This window comes from Chelonia mydas, chromosome 6 (genome assembly GCF_015237465.2).
Source record: "Chelonia mydas isolate rCheMyd1 chromosome 6, rCheMyd1.pri.v2, whole genome shotgun sequence".
NCBI lineage: Eukaryota > Metazoa > Chordata > Testudines > Cheloniidae > Chelonia > Chelonia mydas.
The window spans coordinates 66,632,942-66,656,193 of NC_051246.2; the positions used below are offsets into that span (position 1 = coordinate 66,632,942).

Genomic DNA, 23,252 nt, shown 5'->3' on the forward strand with positions numbered 1-23,252 from the left:
CAACAAGGGGTGTCAGGATGCCACTCAGAGTCCTTGCAAGTGGCCACTTTGACAACACAAATTTCAGATTGCTGACTTTCTGAACCTGAGTGAGAGGGCTGTAAGAAGTGGGAAGATACAACACAGAGGAGTCTTGCTCTGGCCAAACACGGAGGCAGGAGTTACTCAGGGATTCCTGTACAGTTTATTAACATCCCAGGTAATGTCACAGACACTGAGGTTTTATGAATCCTGTACAGATTCCAGCAGATCTCCTATTCCTCACAAGAAGTCATACAGGGATTATAAACTCTGCCTGGACTCTTTTTATAAACCTTGCCTGGACTCTCAAACCCTGCCAGATTGATTGCAAATGTTATAAACCCTACAAGGCCTGCAGAGTTTATGAAATACACAAGGAATCCTAAGGCAGTTGATACAACATTAATCCATCGTAAAAGCAGACACAAATACATCCATCTTTTGAAATCAATAATGTACTTCAAAGTGTCGCAGCAGACCTCTCAAGCTCTACAGTTGGCAATCCTCTTTTCAGCAGATTGGAATAAGTTGGTAAACTGAACAGAGCAACAGAGGCAGCAGCACTGGCAAAAAACCAGTAGTAACGAGGCACAGTGGAGCTCAGAGACAAGGAGCTGGGAGGCAATGGGCACAGGACATGCGAGGGGAGAGGATACCAGAGGCCACAGAGTGGCAGAGACAGGAGTACAGTTAGGTCAGGGTAGCAGCACCAGAGGACAACATCCTCCCTTTTGGCCCTTTGCTACATGCCTGGGGGTTCCTATTGCACATTTTGTTTTTAGGTAATTAAGAGGCTCATGTCACAGAACACTTAGTAGAAAATGTTTGGAAATGAAAGCATCAAAGGAAATTCCTAGATGATTCATTAAGATGGGGCCAGGTCTGTAGATATGTCTCAATAAGTGAAGGGAAAAAGAAAGCTTCAAATATGTATTTTTAAAAAACAACCAAACATTAGAAAGTCAGTGAAATTCTAAGTTAAGTTTAAACTTCAAAAAATCCTCAAAGTACTGAAGTGCAGAGCTGGAGTACCCCAAACAATCTTAACTTAGCCTCTGTATCTCCAGCAGTTCTCCATGCTAATTTAAGAGGCAATCTTATGTCTGGACACTTTATATCTACAATGTTGACAGTATGAGCCACATGTATCAACTGAGCGGTGTCATACTCACCATATGTCTGTAAGTGACCCCTGTGGGTGCCACTTACATGACCAATTCAGTGTCTGGTAGCAAGACAGAAAAACCAACATCTCTAGGCACTAAATCCAAGAGTTACAGCATGCTCATCATCACAGTAGCTGAGCCACCTTCAAGTCTCAGATTTTTTAAAACAAATGATTGCTTTGTTTTTTCATTCTCCCTCCTATTTGTTTGTTTTATTTATTGTGGAAAATCTAAGTAAATTAAGCGAGTTTTGTGATTTGTTCTGTGGGTGATGAGGCCCATGGTCGTTCTGCTGTGAGATCCATAATTGACAGGCAGCTGGGAAGAACATTCTGTCTCCTACGCTCATGTGTATCACCCTTGTGGCTCACTGTTGTATTGTTCCGCTGTAATATAATTGTTAATGGCAGTCATGGTCACGTGGAGAGAGCCAGATTCTCAGGTAACCTTGGCCAGTCCCCTGGAGGGCTTTGGAAATCAGGACTAAAAACCTTGATTTTGATTCTGTGTTCCACAAGAGCCAATGCACACAGTGGAGCACTGGGTGTTGCACTCTCAGTGGACTGTGTGGCGTGGGCCACCTGTAGATGGAAGAGGGCATTGTTATGAGTTGCAACCACTTAGACACCTAGAAGCAGAGAAGAGGCCAAAAAGGCCTGATCTTTCTTGATGAGTGCAAGACACTTCTCCTGTGCTTCCCGCTAGCCATCACCATAACCTCCATCTTCTCCACGCTGAGTTTCAGCCAACCATTCTTCATCCATGGGTCAATGACTCTGTGGTATCTGGGAGAGGGTACTGATAGTGTTGAATATTAAAGAAATGTAGAGCTAGGCATCATCTGCATAAAGCTGTCACCTGAGACTGTGCTATTGCATGTTCTCTTCCTGCAGCTTCATGTACCCTTCATGCAAAATCGGATGGAGGAGAGGATTGAAACTTTTGGGACTCTACAGATGAAGGCAGAGAGTAGTGGCTTATCCTGATTCTCGGGTGTTCGTTTTGAGGGGAAAGATTGGTGTCATCTCAGAGATACCTGTCCACCCAGGCTAAGTCACTGGCACAGACTAGGAGTATCAAATGCCGTGACAAGATCCAGCAGTATGAATATGCCGTTTGTCCATGGATAAGAGGTCATCTCACCTGTTGTGCTTAATATACACATATAGGACTTAACCAACACACGTCACCTTCTCAGGGCTAGTCTCCTCTACGGGGAGATAGACGCTGCTGCAATCAATGCAGCATGGGTCGATTTAGCAGGTCTAGTGAAGATCCGCTAAATTGATTGCAGAGCACTCTCCGGTTGACCCTGGTACTCCAGCTCTCCCAGAAGAGTAAGGGAAGTCAACTGAAGAGCGTCTCCTGTTGACTCAGCACAGAGAAGACACCGGGGTAAGTCAACCTAAGCTACGTCAACTCCAGCTATGTTATTCACGTAGCTGGAGTAGCGTAATGAAGGTCGACTTACCCCAGTAGTGAAGACAAGCCCTCTGTCTCTCCCATCTTAGTGATTCTCTGATGAAGCCTCCCAACCAGTATCTTCACTATGAGGCAGAGAACTATTATTATCCCTACATTACAGATGTGGAAACTGAAGCACAGAGCAGGGAGGAGAATTTCTCAAGGCCAAAGAGCAAATAAACAGTAGAGCTGGGCATAGATCCCAATTGTCCTGGCTCCCTGTCCTTTGTTCTAAGCAGTACATGCTACATTAGCAGGAAATACCAAAGTTAAATTTAAGTCTGGGTTGACCTAAAATACAGGTCCTTGAACTCAGAGGAGTATTCCCTGCAGGAGGTGTATGTCCAGCTGCAGTGTCCAAGAGCTCATTGGATAAATTTGGGAGACCTTCAGGAGGAGGGATACGATCAGATGCTCCTACCTTCATGTGCCTCTCTACATCTGAGTGCATTTGAGCGCATAAAACTTTCCTCTCTCCTCCCCAGCAGAAAAATAACAAGGGCTATGATAGTTTTTTTTAAAGACCATTTTTAATTTGGCAGATCAAGTCTGTCAAGGTGAACGCTGCCAAACAGCAGCTTAATTATTAACCAGTCCTGATTTCTGTTTTTATCAGCCTCAACATGCAGCTTTCAATGTGGATTGCACCCTGGACTCCTGGCTGTCAACTCCAATTAGCTTGATAAGGTCGGGAGACACCAGGCAAGAAAAGGAGCCTGGCAGTTCTTCCTGGGTTCCCTCCTCTGTCTCTCAGACATGGGTAAAGCTGGAGGAAAGGCTTTCTCCTAACGCCTTCTAGTCTGAACATAAGCGAATGCAAACATTATTCCTGTTATTTAACATGCAGATTGTGGGAGCACATACAAGTCTCAACCAGGTTAGGCCCCATTTTGCTAGGTGCTGTACAAACATGCGACAATCCTTGCCCCAAAGAGCTCAGTGTCTAAAAGACAAGATCTAACAGGTGGGGAGGGTGGACAATTCCCAGGCAGTCAGTGTTAGTGCTGACAGCTCACGTGAATGGCAATGCAGACTTACAGATAGACTGTCTCCTGATTCAGGGTCACAATCTGCCCACATGGCCTTACCATGGGACAAAATGCTTTCACTAAATGTTTCACTAAACACCCCAAAGCCTTATGCGGAATTATTCAGTCTGCTAAACCAGTCTGGAAATGTCAGGCTCTCTCTGTGGAGGACGGCGGGACCGTGTGCAGGGAGTCAGCTCTCTGAGGCCTCCTCTTCCTGGCTCCGCCACTGACTTGCTCTGTCACTTTAATGCTCCAGCCCTCAGTTTTCCCACCCGCACCACAGAAATAGCACTTGTCTACTGACATGGGTATCATGTGGGTTAAGTCACTGAGGTTTGGGAAGTGCTTTGAGATCGATCCATGGATGGCACTATAGCAGTGTCAAGGATGCTTAGTGTGAGATTGCAGCATTTGAGGCTGGAAACACTGGGAACACATCCCTTCTTGGCACTTCTAGTACCAGCCAGAACTGGGAAGGACAGAGACATCTGTGAAAACGGGGTTGCCTGCAATAGGGTGGGGACAGGACTCATTGATCCTCAGGTGCCTACCAAGCTGATGTCCCAATAATACTCATTTAGAATAAAAACATGTGTGGAGACCCCCACAGGGGAAAGAGGCTGGATGAAACTGGGCTACATTCATGACATTTACCCCTTGCTAATCAGCTGGGCATCGCCTGGGAGTCGCCTAATTCACAGAGATTTTAGGGGTTGGGGATGCTAACTGGGGAAGAACTGCTGTGAGACATATGCAAATGAGGAGTCTTAGAAACAGCAGTTCCCAAGGCACTTTGTCTCTTTTTGGCTGGGAACACCTTCACCTGCCTGACCTACCCTCACAATGTGACCCAGCTGCCCCTGCTTCTCAACATCGTCCCTGGGTAGGAAGGAGTGGGAGCTCAAACTAGGGATAAGGAAGCACGGACAATGGCTCAGAGAGAGAGATGGGGTGCATGGCCAATCCATCCTGGGCAGGGAGGGTGAGGTGCTTGACTCAAGGGAGTTGGGGGATACATTGAGGTAATAGGAGTGCGGTTCACGTTGGGTGAGGGGCAGGGAGGCAGAGCAGCTATCGTGCAAAGACAAAGAGGTGATACCAAACAGAGCCGTAGTAATCTCAGTCCTGCAGGACAGCACTCTAAGGCTTTCCATGTATCTGTTGCCAGTGTGAAACACAATGAGTATCCCACTTGGCTGTGCACCAGCTTGTCAAGGAATAAAGTGACACTGCAGGAGATGCCAGCAGGAGACTCAGAACTGCCCTTCCCCCAACCTGCTCTCTAAAATGCTTGTCACCTATAAGAAAAACCTGAGAAAACCTGGCTGGGTCAGCATCAGCCTGCGCATGCAAGGGAGTCTCCTCCATCTCATGTTCCAGTGGCACTCACTTCCTTCTAGCAAGTGTAGCTCTGTAACAGAACTGCCAAGAGGCTTTTCCTTTTGCTGTTTTTATTCTAAGAGCCAAATTCTGCCCCCACCCTCCTGTGTCCTGGGCACGGGCCCTTCCTATGGCCCAGGAGCACTGGTTAGTGTAGCTGTGCTGGAGGTTGAGGGGACACAATCCTCCACCTAACTTCACAGATTAGCTGCTGGGCTGTGGCTCCGCTGGCCCCTGTCCAGGGCACAGCAGGGCTTATGTCTTTGTATTACAGAAGTGCTAGAGGCCACAGCCTGAAGTGAGGGCTTCACTTGGCTCTATGCTATTTAAACACAGAAAAAGAGACAGGCCCGAAGACTTACAAGGAGAGTTTTATGGAGGGTTCTGAAGGTGGATAATGAAGTAGCTTTGCAGATGTGTATGGGGAGCTCCTCCCAAGCACGGAGGGCAGCATCGGAGAAAGCACAAAGCAAATTTAACAAGTGGGTGCCGGAGGCTGGTATGATGGGCCGACTGGAGGCAGGAGTGGATCTTTTGATAGTGAACCAGAGATGATAGGTCAAGTGGGGATTGGTCATGAAGGGCCTGGAAAGTAACAACAAGTAGTTTATGTTTGATGGGGGAAGAGAAGGGGAACCCAGTGGAGGGATGCAAAAGAGGAGCAATATGGGCAAAGCGATGGGATAGGAAAATGATCTTTGCAGAAGCATTCTCAATGGGTATGAGTGGGGCAATATTGTCTTTGTCAAAGCCAAAGACAAGGATGTTGCCGTGATTGAGATGTGAGCTGATGAGAGCCTGGATGAGCATTTTAGCTGTGTGGATGGACAGGAAAAGGCTGCATCTTGGAGATGTGCTGCAGAAAGAATTAGCAAGATTTAGATACAGCCTGGATGTGAGGACTTAGAGAGAGGTCAGACTTGAAGGTGACACCCAGGTAACGGGCCTGAGGGACAGGCAGGATGGTGGTGTTATCCAAATTGATCAAGCAAGGAGGTAGTGGGGAGGGGCTGGAACTCTGTTTTGACCATGTTGAGCTTGAGCTGATGGCTAGACATCCACAAGATGTCAGTAGGACAGGCTGAGCTTTTAGTTTGCACAGAAGGACACAGGTCTGCAGTAGAGAGGTAAATCTGTGAGCTGTCTGCTTAGAGATGGAAGTTGAATTTGTGTTTGCAGATGAGATCATCCAAAGATAAGGAGAAGAGAGAGAAGAGAAAGGGACCAAGGACAAAGCCCTGTGGAACCCCCATAGAAAGCTGGAGGGGAGATGAGGAGGATCCTCCGAAGGACATGCTGAAGGAATGATTAGAGGGAGAAAGAGAACTAAGAGATGACAGAGTCATGGAAGTCCTGGGAGGTCAAGATTTCAAGAAGAGCATGGTCGATGGTGTTGCAAATGGCAGACAGGTCAGTCAGGATGGAGTCCTGGTTCTGAGCTTTGGCCAGGAAGAAACTTTGCTGAGAGCTGTTTCAGAGGAGTGCATGGGTCTGAAGCCAGAGTGGAGAGGGTCTAGGATGGAACTGGAGGAGCAGAACTCCAGACAGTGATTGTAAACAGCATGTTCGATTAAATTAGAGATGAAATGGAGAAGAGGTGGTAGTTGGATAGGCAAGTGGGGGAAAAGGCGTTTTTTTCAGAAGGGAGAGACTACAGCACTTGGATATTGTGAGGGGGAGTGAGTCAAAGGAGAGTGAAAGATTAAGGAGAAGAGTAGGAGATAGGATGAGACTGGGTCCCAGGGACATCCGGTAATGGGATGAATGGCATCACTGGGGTACATGGAGGGGAACAGACGATAAATGTCTGCATCTGTGACAAGGGAGAAGGACAGGAGAGTCAGAGGAGGGGAAAGGACAGTTCAGTCTCCATGGCCCATTCAATCCTTGGCTTTTCTGCTGAGATAGAGACAAGGTGGCCATTTAAGCCACTTGTAATGTGGACATCTGTCTATTAGAAAATACACCAACTTCAGCAAACAGCCATCAACTGGACACAACTTCTAGTCATTCTCTGAACTAGAGTGGATTCCAACCAGCAACCTAGAGGCTCTCACATTGCTCATTAACCATCCTATGAGCTACCCAATGCCCATGTCTGGAATGCGTTTTTCTGCAGATGAAGTTCACTCCTTTTGGGGAATGCAGTGTTAGGAACAAACTGAAATGATACTTAAAATGGGCTTTCTCTTGCAGCTGCATAATAATATAATCCCAGCTAAGTAAAATAAATCTTGGGCACGAATGAGCTCAGCTCCCCTGAGAACCGTCTATCAATCAGTCGGACTTGGGGAAGACTGTTGGCTAAGAGATAATCTCATTTCTGAGGTTAGCATATTGATATGTCTGTAGCTGAACACATACACACACACACATTCTGAGCACTGAATATTCTATGTGCCTTTCTAACAACAGGGGGAGTGTGAATTTAGATAGCCATTGAAGGTTATTTTGAGATGTGATGCATCTGGCATTACATGTACCAGCTTATTAAATATGAGCTGGGAGAATCTGCACCCCTACGAGTGGAAGGATTTTGTGTTGCTGAAGCACCGGATGAGGCATCAGCAGACTATTCCATTCTTGGCTCTGTCACAAACTCACAATGGGACCTTGGGCAAATCAACTGTCCACTTTGTGCCTCAGTCGCTTGTTCTGTAAAATGGGGATATGAATACTTATCTACTTCACGCTGGGATTAGCAGCATAAGACTTCATTCATGAATAGCAAAAATGTGCTTTGAGACATTTGCTTAGTAATGGGTGACTAGAGGTTAGGATACTCAGTTCTAATAAGCACCCAAACATTCGGATGCTTCCCCGAGCCTTTAATCAATTATCTGAACCTCTTCAGCCTGAAAATCTTACAAGAACAGGGTCTGGTAAGATTTCCAGTAATTTCTGCTTTTGGTCATGCTGCAAATACCACACAATCAATCATGCTCATGTCAATTTGACATGTCTCTTTCTGAACCCAGCCAGCACCAGAAAGGACAGAGATAATTGCAAAAATGCAAGCTAATGAAGCAAACAAGCTATCCTAACTTTTTTGAATGTCAGAAAAGGTTTGGATTCAATTTGAGATTTAGGTTAAAAGTCCAGATTTTTCCCTCGCTCTGAACTGGCTCACCTAGCCCTAGTTTTGGCAGAGGTAAAAATTACCATATTCACCGACAAAAAAGGACAGGCAGACATTCCTACAGGAATACTAGTAAATTTATCAAATACCATCACCATTTCTCCATATTAATATTATGCAGAGTAGTCATTTCCCAATATTAACAACAATAAGAATAAGACCAATAAGAATTATGAATTCCCCAAAGTGATGAAAATAGGTGTGTTGCAAAAATAGCTACTTTAAGTAGAGAAAACATGGTTTTGTGGTTAAAGCAAAGGGTTCCAGGTCCTATTTCTGTCACTGCTGTTAACTTGCTGGATGACCTTGTGGAAGTCACACTGGCCTCTGTTTCTCCATCTATGGATGCAGCTAATGTTCATCCACTTCACAGAAGGTTTTTGTGGTTCAATTTTCACTTGAGGTCTTTGGATGAACAATGTCATTGAAATATTTATCGTATATTTAAAAATCAACATGTAAAAAGTGTATTGACACCTGAGATTATTTTAAACATCTCACTTACTTTTCATTATTTACGCTGTTTGCCTTGTGCATTTCTCTTATGTTGTACAATAAAAATATATTTGTCAGATTCACATTTGTTTATACTCAGTTTCAGTTTCAAATCTCTCACACTAACTGTGCTGTATCATTTCCATTGCAAACACTGCAGGGAATGTTTAAATGAAAACAAAGAAATATGAGCAGTGGCATTTTTTAAATTTTACAGAAACATCTGTGTTGGTCTGAGGTTTGATAAAACCTTCTCTCTAATGACTTACACTGTGGTTCTAGGCCAACCCAACACATTCATTTCATGCAGTCAGAATCAGATACAGTACTTTAATCTAGCAGCCATCATGTGCATCCTAAAACAGTTCTTTTCAAAGTTCATTGAGCCACAAATATGGATTGCAGAATCAGTTTGGCTCAAATAAGCACTGACTTGAACATATGCCCAAAGCTCATCCAAACCCATTGAGTTTAACTCATTTTAAAAAAAATATTTTCCATTTTACATGTGTTTCTTTACTTTCAGGCTTGGGAGCAGCAGTGCCAATAATGCCCCCAAAAGTTGCTCTCATGAGATTTGCAAACGAAAATTATTGGTAATCTTGCTAGGCAGCTCGTTGTTGTGTGATTTCAGCACACCCCCATGATGCAATCACATAGAAGCTAGCTGCAAAGAAAGGAACTTCTCCAAAATCAGGGGCTGCTTGGACCGGAGAGTCTCGGTTTGGGCCATCTGTGTCACTGATACGTATCCAGAGTTCTAGTGTGTATGCAGACAGAAGTGAATATCTAACCACTTGAGCTTTCCTCCTCACAAGCCAGCTAAGAGGCAAGCCGTAGGCAGAAGCCTAACATCAGTGCTCTGTGCTGGAAGAGTGAAGAGACAGAGCAGCAGGTGCCCTGGCCCTAAAAGCTGCCGGGTTTCTGGAGAGCAAACAATGGTGGGCGGAAGACATGAAATACACACACAAGGGAAACAAGAATCACCAGGAGAAATGTGAGACATCTAGGGGGAGTCCAAAAGGGGGCCAAGTGACAGAGCCATTAGGTCACTCAGGTACGTTTATTCTGCAATTAAACACCCATGGCTGACCCATGTCAGCTGACTTGGGCTTGCGGGGCGGTAAAATTGTGGTGTAGACATTCGGGCTTGGGCTGGAGCCTGGGCTCTGGGTCCTTCCCCTCTCATGCAGTCCCAGAGCCTGAACATCTACACTGCAATTTTACAGCCCCACAGCCCAAGTCTCCTGAGCCTGAGCCAGCTGACAAGGGCCAGCCACGGGTGTTTCACTGCAGTGTAGACATACCTGCAGGCTCAAAGACAGGTCAGTGGGGCAGCTGCAGGGAGATGAGGAGCTTGGTCAGAAAAGGTAACATGAGAAGCCGGGAGCGGGGTAGATGACAAGCTTCAATGTAGTTTTCAATGTAATTTTTACAAACAATCCTGAATGCTTGCTTTTTCTAAATCTAAAATGACATGGACTAAGTGAAAATGTCACCTCCATTTCTCCTTATTAGCCACGATTGGTACTGAGTGGTGCTCTAATGTGTGTTTCTGCTATGTGGGGGTGTGGGTATTATTGATATTGTTCTGGATATTTTCTATCTTGGTATTTGTAGTTTTAAACACGTACAAGGTACAAGTGACACCAGCCCAGCTCTGCACAGAATTCATGTGCTGCACACAACAGACCTGACATTAGATAAACATAGCATTGTAGACAGCCTGGCGAAAGGCGGGTGGACTCTAGCCAGTGTGACGGAGGGGGAACAGGGTACGCTACCCTCAGGACCCTTCCACTTCCTCCAGGTCAGAAATTTGGCCGTTTTTTATTAACTGAACAGCAACTTTCCATAGCTGGTGACAAATTATCCAGTAATACCTGCCAAAGGCAATCGAATTTGATCACAGAGTGGAAATTGTATTAATACAAATGATTAGATTCCAGAGGTTCTGATCAAATTAAGTGGCTAGTGAATTAAAGCAACAAAATTGCTGTGAGAAAGGTTGCACTTGACTCATTTCCCATCCTGCTGAAGTTGAAGAACTGACAAAATTCATAGGAGAAAAAGGCCTCTTAAAGGATTCCCAGCCCAAGCAGGTCAGAGAAGTTTTTCATAAGCATCCTGAACTGAACTTTGGGGATTCTGTGACCTTTGCTGTCATTAGTTATCTCCTAATTAGCCCCGTTTGGGATTCTGGACATACCCTCTGGACAACTGCCTTAGAGTATTAGGAATTGAAGGTGGTAGCATAAAGATATTTTCGTCTTGATTTGCAATGAAGTCTTGGATATGGTCTTTGATCCGAATCATAGAATCATAGAATCACAGAATATAAGGGTTAGAAGGGACCTCAGGAGGTCATCTAGTCCAACACCCTGCTCAAAGCAGGACCAATCCCCAACTAAATCATCCCAGCCAGGGCTTTGTCAAGCCTGACCTTAAGATTCCACCACCTCCCTAGGTAACGCATTCCAGTGTTTCACCACCCTCCTAGTGAAAAAGTTTTTCCTAATATCCAACCTAAACCTCCCCCACTGCAACTTGAGACCATTACTCCTTGTTCTGTCATCAGCTACCACTGAGAACAGTCTGATCCATCCTCTTTGGAACCCCCTTTCAGGTAGTTGAAAGCAGCTATCAAATCCCCCCTCATTCTTCTCTTCCGCAGACTAAACAATCCCAGTTCCCTCAGCCTCTCCTCATCAGTCATGTGTTCCAGTCCCCTGATCATTTTTGTTGCCCTCCGCTGGACTCTTTCCAATTTTTCCACATCCTTCTTGTAGTGTGGGGCCCAAAACTGGACACAGTACTCCAGAAGAGGCCTCACCAATGTCGAACAGAGGGGAACGATCATGTCCCTCGATCTGCTGGCAATGCCCCAACATATACATCCCAAAATGCCACTGGCCTTCTTGACAACAAGGGCACACTGCTGACTCATATCCAGCTTCTCGTCCACTGTAACCCCTAGGTCCTTTTCTGCAGAACTGCTGCCGAGCCATTCGGTCCCTTGTCTGTAGCAGTGCATGGGATTCTTCCATCCTAAGTGCAGGCTTCTGCACTTGTCCTTGTTCAACCTCATCAGATTTCTTTTGCCCCAATCCTCTAATTTGTCTAGGTCCCTCTGTATCCTATCCCTACCCTCCAGCATATCTACCTCTCCTCCCAGTTTCGTGTCATCTGCAAACTTGCTGAGGGTGCAATCCACACCATCCTCCAGATCATTTATGAAGATATTGAACAAAACCGGCCCGAGGACCGACCCTTGGGGCACTCCACTTCATACCGGCTGCCAACTAGATATGGAGCCATTGATCACTACCCTTTGAGCCCGACAATCTAGCCAACTTTCTACCCACCTAATAGTCCATTCATCCAGCCCATACTTCTTTAACTTGCTGGCAAGAATACTGTGGGAGACAGTGTCAAAAGCTTTGCTAAAGTCAAGGAACAACATGTCCACTGCTTTCCCCTCATCCATAGAGCCAGTTATCTTGTCATAGAAGGCAATTGGATTAGTCAGGCATGACTTGCCCTTGGTGAATCCATGCTGACTGTTCCTGATCACTTTCCTCTCCTCTAAGTGCTTCAGAATTGATTCCTTGAGGACCTGCTCCATGATTTTTCCAGGGACTGAGGTGAGGCTGACTGGCCTGTAGTTCCCAGGATCCTCCTTCTTCCCTTTTTTAAAGATGGGCACTACATTAGCCTTTTTCCAGTCGTCCGGGACTTCCCCGGATCACCATGAGTTTTCAAAGATAATGGCCAATGGCTCTGCAATCACATCCGCCAACTCCTTTAGCACTCTTGGATGCAGCGCATCCGGCCCTATGGACTTGTGCTCGTCCAGCTTTTCTAAATAGTCCCGAACCACTTCTTTCTCCACAGAGGGCTGGTCACCTCCTCCCCATGCTGTGCTGCCCAGTGCAGTAGTCTGGGAGCTGACCTTGTTCGTGAAGACAGAGGCAAAAAAAGCATTGAGTACATTAGCTTTTTCCACATCCTCTGTCACTCGGGGGTTGCCTCCCTCATTCAGTAAGGGGCCCACACTTTCCTTGACTTTCTTCTTGTTGCTAACATAACTGAAGAAACCCTTCTTGTTACTCTTAACATCTCTTGCTAGCTGCAACTCCAGGTGTGATTTGGCCTTCCTGATTTCACTCCTGCATGCCCGAGCAATATTTTTATACTCTTCCCTGGTCATTTGTCCAATCTTCCACTTCTTGTAAGCTTCTTTTTTGTGTTTAAGATCAGCAAGGATTTCACTCTTAAGCCAAGCTGGTCGCCTGCCATATTTACTATTCTTTCTACACATCGGGATGGTTTGTCCCTGTAACCTCAATAAGGATTCTTTAAAATACAGCCAGCTCTCCTGGACTCCTTTCCCCCTCATGTTATTCTTCCAGGGGATCCTGCCCATCAGTTACCTGAGGGAGTCAAAGTCTGCTTTTCTGAAGTCCAGGGTCCGTATTCTGCTGCTCTCCTTTCTTCCTTGTGTCAGGATCCTGAACTCGATCATCTCATGGTCACTGCCTCCCAGGTTCCCATCCACTTTAGCTTCCCCTACTAATTCTTCCCGGTTTGTGAGCAGCAGGTCAAGAAGAGCTCTGTCCCTAGTTGGTTCCTCCAGCACTTGCACCAGGAAATTGTCCCCTACAATTTCCAAAAACTTCCTGGATTGTCTGTGCACTGCTGTATTGCTCTCTCAGCAGATATCAGGGTGATTGAAGACTCCCATGAGAACCAGGGCCTGTGATCTAGTAACTTCTGTGAGTTGCCGGAAGAAAGCCTCATCCACCTCATCCCCCACCATAACTTGGGCATTATGAACATGTATGAATGGTTCACCTTAAACTCTTCCTAGAACAGGGGCGGGCAAACTTTTTGGCCTGAGGGCCACATCGGGTTTCTGAAATTGTATGGAGGGCCGGTTAGGGAATGCTGTGCCTCCCGAAACAGCCAGGTGTGGCCTGGCCCCCGCCCCCTAGCATCCCCCCTGCTTCTTGCCCCCTGACGGCCCCCCTGGGGCTCCTGCCCCATCCAACCCCCTAGCTCCTTCCTGACTGCCACCCCATGACCCCTGCCCCATCCACGCCCCCTGCTCTCAGGCCCCTGACCGCCGCCAGATCCCCCGCCCCTAACGGCCCCCCCGTCGCCCCATCCAACCCCCTATCTCCTTCCTGACTGCCACCCCGGGACCCCTGCCCCATCCACCCCCACCCTGCTCCCTATCCCCTGATCGCCCCCCACTGCCCATCCAACCCCTCCTCTCCTTCCTGACTGCCCCCCCAGGACCCCTGCCCCCATTCAACCCCCTGTTCCCCGCCCTCTGACCACCCCAACCCCTATCCACACCCCTGACCACCCCCAAAACACCCCTGCCCTCTATCCAACTCCCTGCCCCTTTACCGCGCTGCCTGGAGGACCAGTGGCTGGCAGTGTGGCTGCACCAGGACAGGCAGCTGCGCCGCGTAGCACAGAGCACCAGGTCAGGCCGGGCTCTGCAGCCCCACCGCTCAGAGCATTGTGCCGCATGGCAGCGGGGACAGCAGGGGAGGGGCCAGGGACTAGCCTCCTGGGCCAGGAGCTTAGGGGCCAGGCAGGATGGTCCTGTGGGCCATAGTTTGCCCACCTCTGTCCTAGAACAAAGGCTCCTCAACCTGCGGTCTGTAGAGCACTGGTGGCTTCCAGAGCACTTCCAGGTGTTCTGTACAGCTGCATCTGTCACAGCAGTTAAGCATCTGTCAGTTCCAAGCAGTGACACTTCCTGATAGTTGTAGTCCAGTTCAGGACTCTTATAATTTTCAGAAGTTTTTTTGTCCAACTATATTTAAAAAACAAAAACACAAGCCCTTCTCTGCGCCTTCGAGTGCCTGCTTCTTGTGCCAAATGTTTCTTTAGTGCAAACTCAACCATGATCAAACCTGGAATTGGAGGGATAACAAAAATACAGAAGGAATAACCCATACTACAATGTGAGCTTAGCAAGGCAGGGCATTCTGTCCAGATCTTTCCCCCTCTGGGTGTTAGGGAGGTCTACACTGTACTCTCTTCTTGGTGGCACATCAATTGTTCTCTAGGAGGCACTTATACCCAAAGTTCCAGGAGGTTTTTTTGGGCTGCCTTCCACGACGAATTCTGGGGGTAATGCCACACTTAGGCCCACTCTGTTTTATTGTGAGTAAACACTATAGATGCAGAAAGGAAGGTGTGTGACTGGGACTGGGAGGTGAGGTGTCCAATGTCCTAAACTATCAGGAGCTGTAGGTTCAGCTGTATGTTATGGGAAAGGTCATTTCCCCTAGATTTGTGGCAAAAAAACCTTGGATTTGAGTTTTGACCTCATGTGTCAATAATTAGCGCATGCTTAATATATCCGCTCCTTGGGTACACAGCCTCACTAGTAATTGTGACACAATGAGCATGAGCACAAACGTCTCTGACTGAAGAAGAGAATGAAATCAAAGCCACACCAATAGAGCAAAGGAGTGAAAGCAGTCTTACCTTGAGTGAGTAGCAGCGCTGTATGAAACGAAAAACAAAAGAAGGAAAGAAGAAAACAGGAAGAGAGTTAATTTCCCATTGGGAGATGACGCAAAGGCTATTTGCAGATGACAAGTTTTAAATGAGTGATGAAGGTGGCTTAGTGCAGCGTGTGAACGCTCTGTAGCCGCATGCTTGGTGCAGATTTGTGAGCATGCCCAGTAGCAGCAGGATGAGAGTGAGGCTGGAGAGAACAGGTGCGTCCCCAAGGGCTCTGTGTTCAGAAGTATTCCCCCTCCCCTGTGAGCAAGACAGAAGGATGGAACTTGGGATGGGATGGGATCGTGGGTAAGGGACAGGAAAAGCGTGTGGGGATTGTCACGCCTGATATCAGGGTCTGAGATGAGCCAAACTGTCCCAAAATGAGTTGGAAGTGTCCCTGCTTGAGGCACACTCTGTAGAAGTGGAGAGGGCTTGCCAAAAACAGGAAGGCCTTGGTACACTGATGCACTGTCAGATCTTCTCTTGAACATCAGATGTGAGTGCAGGCAGTAGCAGCGGTGACGGGGTTCACTGAGAAGAACATGGCCAGGGCAAAGAGTGTTTATAAAATGGGCACTGACCCTAGGACCAATGGAGATGGAGGTAACGCTGCTCGGCATCATCCCCAGTAATTCACAGGGAAGTCCTGATTTTCACAGGAGCATCCTGTGCCCCACAAGCTTAGCTCACGGAGATTTAGAGTCCCAGATGGGCTGTAGATGTCACAATGAGCCATCATGTTGAGTCTTCAGAGGTCTCTTGGCTTCCAGTTGCACCTATGCGTGATGCTATTGCACTGACATGTGCCACACAGTCTCCCCCACCACACAAGGATGCTACTGCATTGCAACCAGGCATTGCAAATGCAGTTATTTGGTCCTGCAAGATTAGTATAGGCTGACGTACTAGAGTGTAGGAGGAGGCGATAAGAAAGGAGAGAACAGCCTTGTAAGGAACAACATAACTTCCCAGTTCTAAAAATGCTCAGTATGGTCCTCCTGTTGTCATCGACTGTGATTCCCTGACACCCCCTTCACCTCCCCTATCTTCTTCATCTCCATAGGTGTCACAAAGAAAGATTCAGCTGGACCCTTTCTAGGTTTTATCCCTAGAAAACTGTGGCCAATACTCAAGCAAACCAGCACCAAACTAACCTTACCAAGATCTAGATAAAATGCTTTATATTGGCTGAAAATAGCAAACCTCCTTTGTATAGGAACTGAGCCCTAGTTCCATCAATGACGTTTGCCCTTCACCCATCCCTCAAACAGGAAACTGTGCAATGGGCATCTCAAGATTGGGTTGTGATGATGTGAAGATTTGGTTAAATAATGATAATGCTCTCATTACCTATTACTATAGCTCTTTCAGTCCAAGAATCTCACAACACTGTACAGACAACTAATCAGTATTGGCACCTCCATTTTGCAGATGCTGAAATGGAGGCAAAGAAAGGGGTTACGGTGAACATTTGAACTTACCCACCTAAACTGTGGGTTGATTTTTCAAAGCTGGGAAAAAGAACCATGAGTCTTGATTCTCAATCCTCTCACTACATCTACCAGACAATACTCCCAGAAACATTTTTTTGATTCAAGTTTCAGTGAAGTGTCTGAGAAGGAAACATCAGTCATAGGATTTGGTGCGAACATGAAAACATCAGTGGTGCTATACATGACCACACAGTCCGCCTGGGGTCTGGCAGTAGCTCATTGTCCTTCTGTGTCTATGTGTGTTTGTGTTCTCTGATGTGCTTCTACTGAAAATAGCAGGGCCATTTCAGCAGAACACAGTAGGGAAGAATGCATCTGCCGTTCTCCTAAATGTACCAGGCGCCTGCTGTGTGGTGCACTGCCTGAGGTATGTCCTAACACTGCACTGATTTCAAAGGAATGCCCATGGAATGTCAGGGCACAGCCGATGTCTCAGAAGATCAGCAATGAAAGGAGTCTGAGTAGACTCAGGCCTCTACATTTAAAGCCTCCTATGGGTTTTCAGAGTCTATTCTCACGAGATCCTAAAAGGAGAAGGTGGGCCCCCAAAGTAACTATTTGAATGATGAAATACTTTTGAGAATTCACTCAGGAAAGAGAAAAACTGATACCACTAGCTAAAGTCGGGTATGGTGTAGATATGAAGTTTGAGGTCTTTATCCTATAGCTCTCCCATTCCAGCTCGCTCCTAAAATGCAACTCTCCTGTCTGTTCCCGTCCTGGGGCCTATCTACAGCTCTGGCAAAGCCCCATGTATCCTCTGGCAAACTGGACCTAACTTCTGTTGCAAGACCTCCTAGTTGCTGTGACATTTCGAGGAGGTGGAATAGAAATTGTGCAGTAGCTTCAGGAACGTTCAGAAATGGAGATTTTAACTGAATTAAATATGAACATTAATAATAAAATTGGTACAATAACCCTGGGTGTTATTGGTTTAATATTAAATTCAACTTATTTTACACTACTCTGAAATTTTTCGTGTGCCACAGATTTTTTGGTATTAACAATATGTATCTGCAGATATTCAAGAGATAAGGTGGGTGAGGTAATAATTTTAATTGGACCAACAGAGACAAACTTGAAAATTTTGAGCCACACAAAGGAAGGTTGTTTGTGATGGTGGGGCATGCATAAGAACTGGATGTCAATATCCACATGTACTTTGTTATTGTTATGTTTCAGAGCTAACATCCAATTGAGATTAAGAGGAGACACATATTTTAGAGCTACTGTTTCAGGATGTTTGCAGTCTCAGGTGGGCATGATTATGTTGCTTAAAGCTGGTTCATGTTTGGAAGTTTTCTCTGAAACCTTAAGAATTAGAAATATAGAGCTTGAACCTCAACTGGTATAAACAGATGCCGTTCCAATGACTTCAAATTTTCTTAAAACTAATGGTTAGATTCTGGATTCTCATTCCATAACAAGAGTGGATGCTGTGACAGATTTCATGGCTGCAGAATTGTGGGGAAACACAGCGTAGGAGCAGATTTTTGGTAGTCCAGAGCCCAGTAACATGATGAAACCACTGCCAGCAGCTGGAAAACCAATTGTTATGCTTATTGCTGAAAGCAGCTGAACGGGGGCCTTTCTGACCTTAGCACAACTAACAGACCAGGAGGGGAGGGGGAAGTGAGTGACCTTGAGGAGTAAACATGACCCTGTGCCCTCCTGACTTGAGTTGTTTTTCCAAAGCATGCAGTTTTGCAAGATGGAAAGTCTGCCAACAGTCAACTATTGCTATACAGCCGGTTGACTGATAGAAACTACAGGCTGGATATCTCCACACTTTACTTAACTTCTAATCAGCAGTTTCTTTTGATGAGCAAGCTATGCAATACTAACAAAGTGGGTATAAAAAGAGGAAGAAATCTCAGCTCGGACACTTGAGCAACCTGGACACTAGAACGCTTGGACACTTCTCAAGTTCCCCTGGAGATGGAAGGCCGGCCACTGGACATTTGCAGTTATCTACTCGGGACCGTCTCAAGATCCCGGGTAAATAGGAATTTGGGATTTTGGGGGGTGTTTTACTAATCTGTTGAGAACGTGTGTAAGTGCTGGAGCCTAAATAAAGTAAAGCTTTAAGTGAAAGCACTCTTGTATTGTGCTGTTTATGCCAGCCACCTCTCGGTCAGATGGCCTTGTTGCCATTAATTTATTTCCTGCCACTGCCTCACCTAGAGCAAAAGTTACCAAGAGCTTTGGGTACAGAAACCCCAGGTAACAACAGGGGCCTGAGCTCTGCTAACTCATCTCGATTTTGATACGTAGCGGCTTTGGCTTTTCTGGACTGAGACCACCACACAGCCTTGGCACTATTCCTCAACCTTGACCTACAGCGCTCTGTTCATTTCTAATGTTGAGTCTCCACACAGCTTCAGCTGAAGGCACTTCAGTGCCCCTTTGCTGGTATAGTTCTGGACTTCTGCACAGCACTGACAAATGTAATTCAATTTCTTCACACAAGTAGAAACATTATTTCGGTGTGTAGAGTCAGTGTTCAAAATTAATCTAATAGTGAAATATTACTGGTCCCCTAAGCTACAATGATTATAAAAACATTGCCAGTTTTCATGTTTCATAAAGCTGTTATCGTATTCTGGTGCTCTGGGATTTGAGTTTATACTTTTCATTTGCTTCTGAGCCTGCAAAAGAAGTGTTTTTCTCTTCTTCAGTTATGATATGGTATGATACATGAATATTTGAAGAAGCCTCTAAAGCTATGAATGAAACATCAAGAATACAGAACAGGAAGCCAGGGGATTGCTTTATCTTTATCTTTCTGAGTGAATATAGTTCACAGAAGCAAGAACATGATTTCGCAGACAGTAGCTTCCTTCTTGCACATGGACCTGCTAATGTACTTTAGTCATGACCTGTAACATCCCCTGCCAATCCAGTCCTGGATCCCCCTGCCCTTCTGCCAAAACACACCAATGTGCATCTGAAGCACCCCTCTGCTTTTGGATCTGGGGCTCCAACACACCTCTGCCAGTGCACCTCACTCCTGATCTGCAGTGCCCTCTGCTCTTCCAGTCACTGGTCATGACACAGTTAAGCCAATGCACCTCACTCCTGCAGTGTGGCCTTACTGTTATTCGTGTCTAGGGTATTCTTAGGTGCCTGACAACCATATTACGATCGGAAGCCACTGAAAGGAGCTCAGCTCTTGCATCATAATAGCAACCCTGGGTGTCCCTTGCCTAACCCTTGCAGGATGTGAGATGAGATGAACACATGATATGGCGGACACAGCAGGTAGCATTAACTCTACTTCCTGCTGAATTCCCAGGAGGCATGAATCCATGTGGTCAATATATCCTTTTCCAGACCGTGACAAAGCAGGCAGGGCAGAGGGTTCCATTTTCAATGATAAAATGGAGTAGATAGAAGGTATATAAAGCTAAAATAATTAATCCCTAGTATAATCTCCAGAGCTCCGGTAGAGTACCCTAGGGATGAATTTAACACACGATGTTTTCCTCCTTATGCATGTCTGGCCTCCGCATATACCCCTAAGTAAGCTGCAAGGACTATCCTGTTAGTATGAAATGTTTCCCACGCTCACTTGCAAAATACCAAACACTGTATCAGAAGCAAGAAGGAGCCGGTCCTTTAAGGCTCGGAACTCCAGAGTAACCTAAGGTTCCGAAAGGGGCACCTGGCAACTACAGAATCATCATGACAACTCCAGGGTAAATTGCCTTTGATTCTTGCTTGGTTTGATTCCAGGCAGAGAGGTAAGAGCCAGTGAGAATCCAATCAGCTGAAGGAGAGTTTGGCTGGAGTGCAGACAAGCATGGTGGCATGGCCAAGACATGCAAGAACAACTTTTCTGCTACAAATCCTTTTCCAGAGGGAGCTTTGCTTTCCTATTTACTGAAGTTGCCTTCTTTTTGCAGTTGCATGATGCTATATTTGGCCTGGGTCTGAATCAAAACCCTGGATTCCAGACCCCCTGAGCCGGTTTTGTTGTCTTGTTTTTATAATAGGCTGAACCAAAGCCCCAGATCTGAACACTTGCTTTTTTCTAGGGTCTGGTAATTGGTATCTGAACTTCATAGCCCAGGCCAGTATCTAATATCTATAATGTTTGTGTTTTCTATATAATATGAAGCTCATGGGCCAAATGCTACTGTGTAGGTGACACATCAGTGGCCAACGTTCTCCTTGGTGTAACTCTACTGAGATCAATGAAGGTTGCCCCCAGGGTGACTTTGGCCCAGCATGAGAGTAGATCAGAAAATTGGTATAACTAATAATGTAATTTATACCAATCTGGCATTGTGCTAAATGTGTATTGCATCCACTTTCCAACTCATTGTGTCATTTTCATCACTGCTTCCTTCACCACAGAACTGGCCCCAAATTTTATTCTGTAAACAATATTGATTAAGGGCAGGTCTACGCTACCGCTTCAGTCGATCTAGCTTATGTTGCTCAGGGGTGTGAAAAAGACACCCCACTGAGCGATGCAAGTTAGAGCGACCTAAGCGCTGTCCACACCAGCGCTATGTAGGTTCTGCCTCTCATGGAGGTGGAATAATGCCGACAGGAGAGTGCTCTCCCATCGGCACAGAGTGTCTTCACCATACATACATACACACATACAGTGATGTAGCTGCGCCAATGTAGCATTTCTAGTGTAGGCCTGCCCTAACATAAGGCCATGTCTACACTCACAAGCTTACAGTGGTACAGCTGGATCGGTTCAGCTGTGTCACTGTAAGAGCAATTGCGTAGCCGTGGTATGCCAATGGGAGAGAGGTCTCCCATTGACATAATAAAACCAGCTCAATGAGCGGCCGCAGTTGTGTCAGCGGGAGAGTGTCTCCCGCCAACATAGCGCTATGCGCACAAACACTTAAGCCAGCAAAACTTATGCCGCTCTGGGGGGTGTTTTTTCACACCCCTGAGCGACTGAAGTTTTGCCCACATATGTGCTCATGTAGACATGGCCTAAATGTTTTCTAATTTCTATTCCTAGAGAGCCTTTAAAGAGAAAAGGTGCTCTTAGACTGTTAGATGCAGGGTGTCCATAGAGGAAAGTGATGCAAGGAGGGAAGCAGCAGTGGGGTCTTCATGAGACTCAGGTTTGCACAACAACAATAGTCACTGATAACAACAAGAAGTGAGAGCAGCACTGTCAGGATTGTACCGGCACCTGAAAGGAGCTCAGTGACAGCACACATCAAATTGCTAGAGGCTAGCATCTCTGTGCAATTTACTGTAACTCTTGAGAAGACAGAGGAACTTTAAGAGGCTGAGCTTCAGTAGCAGTGAGCTCTCTGTGTGCCTATGGATTAATGGTTTTCCATACGAAGGTGTCTACAGGTTTTGACTCTATGAAACTGGAAGCAGGAGTGTGCTCTTTCCTTAAAGAACCATAAAGAACTAAACATGTCCTTGAGCAAGTTAAACAAGTCAGAAATGTTACTGCATTAGGCCTAATTCGGCTCCCTCTAAAGTCAATAGCAAAACTCCGTGACTTTAAGGGAGAAAAATCAGACCCATTCCCTTCATCGGGAGACTTGCCAAAACAAATTTGGTTCTGTCACTACATTGCAGGGCGAAATTATAATCCCACAAGGTAAATTTTTGATGGGGTACAGAGGACAGTTTGGAAAAAGAAATTAAAATTTCCCAGAACTATTCCCATCCACTGATCATGAAACAGAACCTTCCAACTATGACTCTCGGCCACAACTTCCCTCTACGAAGTGGAGTCTTCCATGCTTGGCCTATCCACTGTTAAACAGATCCCTGAAAGAGACACATCCATCCCACCTGCTCCGTGCCAGTGTAACACCGACAGACCCTGGTTGTTGGCAGGCAGGATCAAACCTGGGGCCTCTGGAGCTTAGTGCATGAGCCTCTACTGCATAAGCTAAAAGACAACTGGCTGTTAGCTAAGGCTGTAGAGCAAACTCATTAATCTCTCTCTCTCTCTAAGTGGTCTCGGTGCCACTAGATGGGACAGAACACCACACCCAGAAGATGTGTGGGTTACACTAGGAAGGGTGGAATAGGGTTCCAAAACCACTGTCCATGAAGAAGAATCTTCTAAGCGGGATTCTGAGTTTCAAATTGCTGTGAAGACATATCTTGCAGTAAACAACTTTTCATGAAGCTTCCAAGAAGTATTCTGATCCCTCTGTAAAGTGGAATAGTCCAAAATCAGCATTCACCTACTATCCCTGAAGTTCAGTCTTTTGCCAATCTGCTGTGAAGTGAATTGTCCCAAGCAGGGCTCTCAATTACCCGCATGAATTTGTAATTTTCCAAGCATGATCCCCACACTTAGGCAACATCAAATGGAATCTTCCAAAGTGGTATCTCATCTGCAGTTGTTCACAACTCCAAATCTGTGCTCTGCGTGGCACTCTGGGGTTAACTACAGAGTAAGCAAAAGGTGGGAATTGGCTCCCAGAAAAAGGAAACCAAGCTCTGCTCCTGTAATTCTGGAGTGCACAAAAATTGTTAAGGCTGATGTGTGACCAGAGTACAGACATCCTGGACTTCTCTGAAC

The 23,252-nt window shown here is 46.0% G+C and overlaps 1 protein-coding gene across 6 annotated transcripts in view; it reads right to left on the reverse strand.

Annotated features, from left to right (window-relative positions):
- The window catches only part of SLC8A3 (solute carrier family 8 member A3), a 186,008-nt gene that overhangs the window by 16,332 nt on the left and 146,424 nt on the right, over positions 1-23,252 (reverse strand). For 2 of the 6 annotated variants that reach the window (XM_043549309.1, XM_007054233.4), the window contains exon 4: positions 15,207-15,224. The exons of the other annotated variants lie outside the window; for them this stretch is intronic. In XM_043549309.1, the coding sequence (XP_043405244.1) occupies positions 15,207-15,224 (18 nt within the window). The remainder of the gene's footprint in view (positions 1-15,206; positions 15,225-23,252) is intronic. 6 annotated transcript variants of the gene reach the window in all.